At 41.6% G+C, this 9,474-nt stretch overlaps 2 protein-coding genes across 4 annotated transcripts; one reads left to right on the top strand and one right to left on the bottom strand.

Annotated features, from left to right (window-relative positions):
- The first annotated feature begins 8 nt into the window (after nucleotides 1-8).
- Nucleotides 9-7,177, top strand: ABRAXAS1 (abraxas 1, BRCA1 A complex subunit). 2 transcript variants are annotated; one of them, XM_031596706.2, is made up of 9 exons: nucleotides 9-171; nucleotides 757-847; nucleotides 2,050-2,086; nucleotides 2,673-2,739; nucleotides 3,554-3,747; nucleotides 4,133-4,252; nucleotides 4,870-4,954; nucleotides 5,409-5,520; nucleotides 5,658-7,177. In XM_031596706.2, exons 1-9 carry the CDS (start codon nucleotides 85-87, stop codon nucleotides 6,080-6,082), a joined length of 1,218 nt encoding a protein of 405 aa, XP_031452566.2. In that variant the 5' UTR covers nucleotides 9-84; the 3' UTR covers nucleotides 6,083-7,177. The 2 variants fall into 2 exon arrangements, with proteins under 2 accessions (XP_031452566.2, XP_031452565.2); XM_031596705.2 differs by having other exon boundaries at nucleotides 41-171; nucleotides 761-847.
- Nucleotides 7,178-7,265: 88 nt separating this feature from the next.
- Nucleotides 7,266-9,469, bottom strand: MRPS18C (mitochondrial ribosomal protein S18C). Of its 2 annotated transcripts, none has more exons than XM_031596707.2 (6): nucleotides 9,314-9,469; nucleotides 9,152-9,213; nucleotides 8,238-8,321; nucleotides 7,857-7,914; nucleotides 7,474-7,533; nucleotides 7,266-7,414 (listed from the first exon to the last, which is right to left on the bottom strand). In XM_031596707.2, exons 1-6 carry the CDS (start codon nucleotides 9,366-9,368, stop codon nucleotides 7,320-7,322), a joined length of 414 nt encoding a protein of 137 aa, XP_031452567.1. In that variant the 5' UTR covers nucleotides 9,369-9,469; the 3' UTR covers nucleotides 7,266-7,319. The 2 variants fall into 2 exon arrangements, with proteins under 2 accessions (XP_031452567.1, XP_031452568.1); XM_031596708.2 differs by having other exon boundaries at nucleotides 7,266-7,390.
- Nucleotides 9,470-9,474: the final 5 nt, after the last annotated feature.

The raw sequence follows: 9,474 nt of genomic DNA, 5'->3' as shown, positions 1-9,474 counted from the left end.
GACGGGTCGTGCCGAGCCCTGCCCTGCCGCCGGCGACCGCTGGGGGCTCCCGCCGCCGCGGCGCGGCCCGCCATTGTCGGGGGCATGGAGGGCGAGAGCACGTCGGCTCTGCTCTCGGGCTTCGTCTTCGGCGCCCTCGCCTTCCAGCACCTCAGCACCGACTCGGACACGGTGCGTGCCGCGGGCGGGACGGGGGCGGGCGGCGAGAGGCGGCCGGGCGGGGCGGCCGCCGTGCACGCGCGCGGGCAGCGCTCGGCCGCCATGTCGCAGCTCGCAGCCCGCCGGCGGGGAGCCCCGCCGACGGCGACGCGAGACTCGGCTCGGCCGTGCCCCAACGCAGGGCCGCGCCTCGCCCGTCCCCGCGGCCCTTCGGCAGGGTTCCCGCTGCTGTTTCGGCTGCTTTCGCCGCTAACGACGCCGGAAAGTTGCTTTTTATTTCCTAGCTAAAGCTAGGAGGAAGCGGCAAGAGGCGGTGCGGTGCCGCGGCTGCCATAGCGCTTCTGCCGGGGCCGATAAAAGTTGCGGGCTCGGAAGCAGGCAGCACGCGGACAGCCGCACACCGCGCCCTTTCTCGTGAGCGCCTGAGAACGCGGCCCAACTTCTTGCTTTAAGTGTTTGCATACATTTAAAAATGAAAGAGAACCCGCGCCGTTGAAAAGATCCGTGCACTCTTCACCTCAAAGGTGCTTGCTTACGGTTAAGACCAACTCCTGTTAGACGTCAGTTAACGTGACCTTTTGTTCTCTCCCGAAAAAGGAAGGCTTTCTCCTTGGAGATGTGAAAGGTGAGGCCAAGAACAGCATCACGGACTCACAGATGGACGATGTGGAAGTGGTTTATACAATCGGTCAGTGCATCTTCATTTCTCATAGCAAGCTTGCTGCCGGGACAGCTGTGACTGCACCTGTAACTGCATGCAACTGCTAGATCCTAGGCTGCCCATTCACGTCTAACTGGGCACACACAGCTTATTTTACAGCATTTAATTGCTAAAAAATTAGTAATCTTAATCTGAACAGGATAAATTTTAACAAACACAAGCTGCTAGCTCCTTGAGCATTGCTACTTTGCCTGAAGCGCAGTTGCCTGGCAGAAATTTGGTACAGTCAAGTGAACTTTAATGCATTCATGCTTAATACAGAACTTGAAACTTATAAAATATTGTGGATGTTGCAAATTATGTACTTCACTGAGCAGATGGCAGGAGCATTTTCCTGTAAAATCTGAACTGCAGTGGGAGCAGATATGTATATTCTAGTAGCCCTAAAGAAGAATATATGCATACATAAATTTAACTTTATTCCTTCAAAACAGTTGATACAAAAAAAAAAAAAAAAAAGTAATGCATGCCTTCTTTCCAACCTTACTGACAACAGAGAAGTCATATCTCATTTTTCAGTTTTACCTCGGTTTAACTTTCCTCCACTGAATCTCACTACTGAGCCCAAAATCTGAGGAAATTGTGGTGCCATTGATCAAACTACCCAAATTCTTGGGCACTATTAGTTGCTCCAAACTTTGTGGGGTTCTTTTTGGTTGCTTTGATTGTTTTATTTGCTTGACTTTAGAAAACTTGTAACAACAACAATTGTGGAGACAATGAGAAAAGAAGAAGATTCTGAATGCTAGCCCTTACCCTCTTTTCACTGGTAGTTACCCCATTCTTCTCACGCACCCTGTTCTCCAGCTTTATTTCCCTGCCTAGCAGCATCTGTGCTTTGCTGCAACATAACCAAAGTTACTATTCTGTGATATTATATTGTATTCTAATTCTGTACTCAAGGAAGGGGAAAATTAAGTGACAAATTTGATTTTCCACTTGGCAAAAATGTATCAAAAATAACTTATAGAAGTAGCTCCTCTTTATACTTGGAAAGAAATTTGGGTTAGACTTACTTTCTTAAAGATTTCCTTTAAGCAGACAAGTAGTTTGATTCAAAGATGCAGCATTAACGTTCTTCCTCTTCCTTATGACAATTCTCATGACAGCATACAGAAAAATGCACATCTTGAGCTGATAGACTAAGTAATATTGCTTTCTCATTTCAGATATACAGAAACATATTCCATGCTACCAGCTGTTCAGGTAAGAAAATTTTAAGATGCAGAAAAAGTTAATATTTATCATTTGTTGAGTTAAAATTAGGTTTAACTTGTAATGCATGTCTGAGAAAATCACCAAGATACAATAACAGATACAGTGTCATCTCTGTAGAAATACAGATGCTAAAAGCCTTGTTATTCTTATATTAGTTCTATGCGTATTGCTTGTGCTTGTATCTCTTTATGTAAAGTAGAAATGTGGTACACCATACCCTAGTGAGCTGTGGAACTATCTGAATTACAGAATGATGTCAGTCTGCTGCAAAAAAAAGAAAAAAAAAATTGCTTTTCTAAAATAGCATATCCTGACCCCTCACCCAATCAGAAAATAGAAACATAGAGTCCTGAGGCAGAATGAACACCTGATAGTTCTACATCAGGAGTCATTTCACAGACTGATTTATCAAGTTCTGTTGTAAATAGGAACACAGTCTTGCAGATTTACATCCTGATGAGAGGAAAATCACAGCATGATTTCCCTCTGCAGTCTTTCTACGAATTAATAAATACAAACATTGCCAGAGAGGTACTTTACAACAAAAGTCTTAACTGTCATAATTTTCTTCTAGCTTTTATAATTCTGCAGGAGAACTCAATGAACCAGCCCTGAAGAAAATACTATCAGGCCGTAAGAAGGTATTTTCAAATCTAATACATGCCAAGGGAGTGTCCCAACTCTTGGGGGTTGTTCTGTCTGGTTCTTTCCCCTCCCCCCCCCCATCTACTCCAATATACTGCTTGTCAAGACAGCTCCCCTAAAGAATACTATTAATTTAGGTCATCTTTGACTAAGGTTTGCCACAACAGTGGAATAGGCTCCCCAAGGAGGTGGTTGAGTTACCATCCCTGAAGATGTTTAAAAACTGTTTGGATGTGGTACTCAGGGACATGATTTAGCAGAGAGTTGTTAGAGTTAGGGTAGTATGGCTAGTCTGTGGTTGGACTTGATGACCTTGAAGGTCTTTTCCAACCTGAACAATTCTGTGGTTCTATCATCAATCTTTAATTTTTCCTAAGTGAAATTTTTCAACATCCAAAAACAATTACACTGACTCCTAGATTGAGATCAATTGAGGTCAACTTTCAATTCACTCCCTTATTTCAGCAGAAGCAAGTTCACATACTGTCTTCTCTGTAGAAGAACATTTCTCAAGAGGAAAGTATAAGCTGAAGAGCAGCAAGTGGCTAAGTAGCTAAACCACATTTGCAAACTTCCAGGTTGAGTATAGCCTCAGAAAACTGTTTCAGTGGATTCCAGAGCAGGAGATGCTGTTGTACTAGAAAATAGTCTTAGGCATTCCAGGCATTTACAGTTAAGTATCTGCTTAAATATGTACACAGAACAATTTAGATCAATGCCTTTGTACTGAACCTCCCACTTTGCTCCATTATGAAATACACAGACATTGTAGTTTAAGAGCAGTACTGATAAACTTTGTTCTGTTTGTAGAGTGTAATAGGATGGTACAAATTCAGACGCAACACAGACCAGATCATGACATTCCGGGAAAGACTTCTACATAAGAACTTGCAGTCGCACCTATCAAACCAAGGCCTTGTATTCCTTCTATTAACTTCTAGTGTGATGACAGAAAGCTGTTCAACTTACAGGCTAGAACATGCCTTACACCGGCCACAAGAAGGGTAATCAGTTTGTTTTCTAGTTTTAAGAGAGCTGTTAAATAACCTGATTTGACTGACTTTTTTATTTTTATGGGTGTAATTGAGTTACTATTAGGACTCATTTATTTTAGTTATAACTTTTGGTAGGCTTTATGAAGCTATTGAGACAGGTTAAGTGACCAGGTTTAACAAGAAAATAACTGCATTAGAGCATGCCTGACATCCAAAAGCAGTTTTAAACCATATACTTAACTATTGCTCAAAGTCTAGTCACCTGTGTGTGATATCCAGCAAGAATTATACTGTGCACCTCTGGTTGTGGTGCCCAGTGAGAGGGGTTATTGAAATACTGAAAAGGTATGCTTAAATGTTAATGCAGCACTTTCTCATACTTATGCTCTTGAAGTCTTTTTCAGAAAGTTCCTCTAGTTGTTACCAACTTGGGTATGGCAGAACAGCAAGGTTACAGAACAGTGTCTGGTTCCTGTGCATCTTCCCGCTTTGTGAGAGCAATAAGACAACACAGGTACAATATAAACCTTACGTACTGGCATCTGAAGCTTTCCAGTAAGGTTAACATAGCTGCTTTCTTTAAATGAAGTTTTTTTTTTTTAAGTTCTCAAAGTAGTGATACAGCTGCACTCTGCTCACTTCCTGACTTGCTCCTGTAATTTTTGCCCTTTACAAAGGACTTTAGAATTTGTTCATCCATGTATTGGCAGTGAGAACAGTCAAAATAAGCACCTAGCACTGCACCAGCCTACATAAGTATTGTTTCCAGTTGTGATTACCTTGAGTCTTGGTGACAAGAGATATGCAATACTATTGCTAGAATTAAAGAATAGTACAGACTGTTAGCCTAACAAGAGCTATTCATACTCTATTTCTTACTTCAAACTAGAAGTCCAGGTCATTTTTCCCCCCCTTACAATTTTATGCATCAACCAGTAGTCAGTACCATCTTCAGTAAAGGGGTCTCTTGAAGTTACATAAAATAAGCTTTAGAAAATCTGACTTAATAGCTAATCCTAAAACAAAACAATGAAAACCTAGAATGCTTCTTTATTTAATGAAGTTCTTTTCAAATGTTCATCGATATCTGCTGGAATCAATTTTCAGTTATACAATTGAATTTTTCCACAGGTCAGAATTCTTTTATGAAGATGGATCCTTACAAGAGGTTCACAAGATAAATGAGATGTATGCCACCTTGCAGGAGGAACTGAAGGTCAGTTAAGTATACCCGCAGCATAGACATCTCCAGCAGTACCAAACAGTCAAGCAAAGCATTTGGTAATTTGGTATCCTGCACCAAGTTGGAGGTACAGTGCAACATAGAAAGTTCTTTGCTCTACATAACAGTTGCAAATAAAAGTTTATCCTTAATAAACTTCAAAGATCAACTCACATGTACTGAGAAATTCTTTAAAGAGGATTATTTCTGGAAATTATCATCTCTAGTTGTTAGCACTCTTTTGGGCAGGCGAGGACAAGTAAAAGCCATTGCACCTCGCTCAACACAAGGCTGAAGTTCTCATCTCCAAAAACCAACCTCAAGCTCATTACTTCAGCTTTTTAATACTATTACCAATATCAGAAAGTCAGTAGCTTTACAGGCTTTGCTAAAACTAAGTTCTACTTCTGTTAATGCAGCTGATCTCAACTGAGATTTTTCTTTCCAGAAAATATGTTCTGATGTAGAAGTCAGTGAACGATCTGTAGAGAAACTCCTAACAGAGGTGAGCCAATTAAAAGAAGAAATCAATAGAAAAAAGCAACACAAGATCTCTTCGGGTAAGTTATGTCCAATGGTAGCACTGGTAAGACAGCAAAGTTATTTCACTGATGGAAAAAGAACACTTGTGAACTTGAGGAACCCAGAGCAGTATTGGTAGAAGTATACAAGAGGGTCTGTAACCATTGTTTTTCAGGAGGGAACAGAGATCACCTAGAAGAACCAAAGGAGAATGTTTTGCTTTGTCAGGCACTGAAAACATTTTTCCCCAATTCTGGACTTCAGACATGTATTGTTTCCTTCGAAGGAAGGATCTCTAAGAACTGTTGTAAGATTGACCATAATATTAGTATCATGGATAAATTGACTCTCATGGTGGAGGAAAGGGACTTCACTGAAGCTGAAACAAAACTAGTAACCAAGCGCAAAGTCAAAGACACCACAACAGGACCAAAATCATTTAAGAAATTAAGATCACTGCAACTTGACCAAGAACTACGCCAAGATGAAGAGGACAGCAACCAAGAAACAAAGCTTGCACTGAGTAGCACTGAAACAGATGAGGAAGCATTGGAAAATCCCAAAGATACAAATGAATATTCATACTCTCCCACTTTCTGATCACTTAATGATTTGCCCAGATGTATTTGTACAAAAAGCAATTGCCAGCATATTTAAGTGACATAAATTACTGCACTGCAGGGATGGAAATAGCTTACTGAGTTCTTGTAAAGTACAAAGATGTATGTTTAAATACTCAAATCCTTTTTGGCCTAAGTCAAGCAGAGTCTAGAAGACATTCCTTAATTTTGCCTTGCAGAGTGAAGTCTGTATTCTCTATCTCAGGGTTCTAAAACTATGCTAACTGTGTTAGCATTCCAATAGTCTCACTTAATGCCTCGGTGATAGAATTTCAAGCTGCTGCTGAAGATTTCAGGACCACTCCAACAATAAGCATCTCCTCAGCAGAAGGTGATATGCAGAACATCAAATCAAATGTACCTTACAAATAGCTGTTTATATAAAACAAAGGTTTTTAATACTTTTACTTATCCTTAGCTATCTGGTACTTAATTGACCCTTTCTGAAATGGAAGGGAAAAATGAACTTCAGCAGGACCTCTGGATAAGTTTAGTGGTCTGTACATCTAGGGGGAAAACATTATCAACAAATCAGTTCACTCCTTACACTCCCCAAGGGTAAACAGTCTAGAATGATAATCCTCTCAACTCAGTATCTATCCTAAGGGGTGCACTGTATTCTTAGAGAACACCACATGTTGGTCCATAGGAAGGCAGCAAGTTTGTCAATAACATCTTATTGACCTGCACAGCTGCAATTTGGCAGAGAGGGTACCCATTCTACCTCAGAACTCTTCGGGTTTTTAGCCTCTTCACAGTGGAAGTTTGGCTGCCAGGGGGCACTTCTGTATGGTTCAGAGCTTCCTTTAGTTGTCAGGGGTACTTATATTTTGTTCATCGGGGCAACAGCACATGCATAGCACATCCCCCTCCCATTGGGTAATCAGCAGTTGAACACACAGTTGTCACACGGTGGACTGCTAGGTATGCACACTGACTGCATGGTGGTCCTCTCCTCAGAGAGGACCCCCACAAATCAGATTGAATGCCCACAAAGAGCAACAGCTGAAAAGGGTTTCTCCTGGTCACCTACCAGTATTTCTCTTCTCACTGTGAAGATAGTAATCACTAACCACAAAAGCTTATTGAACAGGTTACATCTCAGATAAATGCCACTGAACAAGCTTTGAGCCAAAAAACCATTCCAGCTACTCACACCAGTAGAGAATATTAAACATGACTTTGTTTTATTTTTATTTCTTTACAGTACGTTATTCTCAATACTTAACATTACAAATCTTGGGGTCTGTAAGAAATGATGGGTTCTTAAACATAACTGGCATAAATCCTGTAAGAAAATAAAGTGGAGGATCTTTTTAAATAAAGGATAAGTGTGATTTACCAAATACTCTGAAGTGTAACAGTACTTACCAAGTATATGAGCTCTTTTTATGGCTTTTGAAATTTCCCTCTGCTTCTTATCACACAAGCCTAAACAAATAAGTTATTTTTAGCTTCCTGGTTTCAACCATAATTCACCAATTAGTTTAAGGAGGAAGTTTTATCAGTCACAAGTTGTTCTAGCTTGACAAAGCCTTCTTACAAAAAGGTATGCACACTTACATACCTTTCTATGGTTAAGATTAAAAAATGATTACTTAAGGGATATTCTCATTTCTTGATGAAGGCTACTAGTTAACATGAACATTTCAAGATGTGCACAACCAGTAATATCCAGTTCTGTAAACATATCTGATAAGTGAACTAGACTCTAGAAGGCATCAACATTGAACAGTAAATACTATTCCACATACCTGTTATATGCCTGCCATAAATGCGGCCAGAGTATGGAGAAACAAACTGGGACAGAAGCTATTAGAAAGCAAAGACAAGAGTGTAAGGGTTGCTTTGTAAAAAAAAACTTTAACATCTTCGTATTTGGACCTGTTTCTTACAGAACCTTCCACATATCCTATCACTTAAGCCACTCTACAGTAGAATGAGAATTGAACATTTAATAGGACTAGAGATTTGAAGCAACTAGTTACATTACTAGATTTATCAGTCACACTACTTCAGTTTTATAGATCCTCTAAACATCGGTATTAATCATTCAGTATTAACTTCAGACTTCTGTTCCCAAGCCCTTGAATGCTATAGATCAATTAATAAACATACATTTTCAAGGCACTCACCTGCACATTCTTGTAGTCCACATTTATTCCACATAAGATACACTTTTTAGGAGGCTCTTTGTATGGATTCTCCATTTCTATAGGCTGTAATTAGACAACAGCTAAAATGTTTTAAATTTGCAAGAAAATAGTCAGCTTGCACTTGATTTCACATAGATCTTCAGGAAAAAGAGAATGCCTTCAAACCAAAAGGAGCCCCTCCCATGCAAAGAGGGGTTGCAGAAGTTAGGCTTCCTTAGCATGGAGAAGGTTCTAGGGAGACCTCACTACAGCCTTCCAGCACTTGAAAGGTGGATACAAACAGACTGTTTATATGAGCTGATAGAAGTAGGACAAGCAAAGTGACATAAAACTAAAGCAGAGGAGATTTAGATTAGATATAATGCAGAAGGTCTTTACTCAAGAGAGCAGTAAGACCCTGGCACAGGCTGCCCAGAGTGGCTGCAGATGCCTTATCTCTGGAGGTATTCAGTACCAGATCCGATGGGATCCTAGGCAGCCTAAGCTGGTGGGGAATAACCCTGCCCATGGCAAAGGGTTGGGGCTGGGTAGGCTGTGAGGCCATTTCCAATTGAAACTATTCTGCAGTCCAGAAAAAAAAAAAAAGCCACATTTCTTTAGGTGTGAGCTATTGAAACAGCACAGAAGAGTTACATTAATAATAGCAGGCTATTCCTTATATAGGGCACTTATTAGCGCTTAGTAGTTGATTTCAGAAACAGTGACAAAGAGCGATAAACGCAGTAACTTATACAGCAACGTATCTTTCAATCACGAGAGCAGCAGGCACAGCGCAAGATGCTATCTTCCTTTCCGTTTCTGTTGTCTGACCAGCTCACCCACTGATACGGGAGTCCGTGTAGCTGCCAGGAAGCGGCCACGGCACACCTGGCAGCGAGATGAGGAACCCTTACCATGTCAGACTGGACCGCTGCTCCCTGGTGCTGAAGACGACAAGGCCTCTCCCGCATCAAGGCTGCACAGCAAAGGGACAACACCGTCAGCGGCAGCTCGACAGGGCAGCCTAAAGCCACCGCAGAGACACACGGCAAAGAAGCAGCGCGCAGCCCGCTCACCCGGCACCCATCCGCAGCACAGCCTGCCGCTCCGCACAGCCAGCGCCGCCATCATGACCTCTCTCGCCTCCCTCTGCGCGCAACTTCCCCCACATCATTCAGCCAAGCGGAAATACGATCCGCTGGCCAATGGGGCTGCGGCCTGCACTAGTGGAGGCAGG

Source organism: Phasianus colchicus, chromosome 4, assembly GCF_987193195.1.
Source record: "Phasianus colchicus chromosome 4, bPhaCol1.hap1.1, whole genome shotgun sequence".
Taxonomy (NCBI): Eukaryota; Metazoa; Chordata; class Aves; order Galliformes; family Phasianidae; genus Phasianus; species Phasianus colchicus.
Note: the sequence above shows the minus strand (reverse complement) of the source record. Positions and strands in the feature narration are given on the sequence as shown.

What these genes read in the sequence shown, in the direction of transcription:
- ABRAXAS1 (XM_031596706.2), top strand. Translation starts at nt 85, where the DNA reads ATGGAGGGCGAGAGCACGTCGGCTCTGCTCTCGGGCTTCGTCTTCGGC. An exon ending in GGAAGTGGTTTATACAATCG is followed by an intron (nt 848 to 2,049) that starts GTCAGTGCATCT and finishes TTCTCATTTCAG; the next exon opens with ATATACAGAAACATATTCCA. An exon ending in AGAGCAATAAGACAACACAG is followed by an intron (nt 4,253 to 4,869) that starts GTACAATATAAA and finishes ATTTTTCCACAG; the next exon opens with GTCAGAATTCTTTTATGAAG.
- MRPS18C (XM_031596707.2), bottom strand. Translation starts at nt 9,368, where the DNA reads ATGATGGCGGCGCTGGCTGTGCGGAGCGGCAGGCTGTGCTGCGGATGG. An exon ending in TGGACTACAAGAATGTGCAG is followed by an intron (nt 7,915 to 8,237) that starts GTGAGTGCCTTG and finishes GCTTTCTAATAG; the next exon opens with CTTCTGTCCCAGTTTGTTTC. An exon ending in AAAAAGAGCTCATATACTTG is followed by an intron (nt 7,415 to 7,473) that starts GTAAGTACTGTT and finishes TTATTTAAAAAG; the next exon opens with ATCCTCCACTTTATTTTCTT.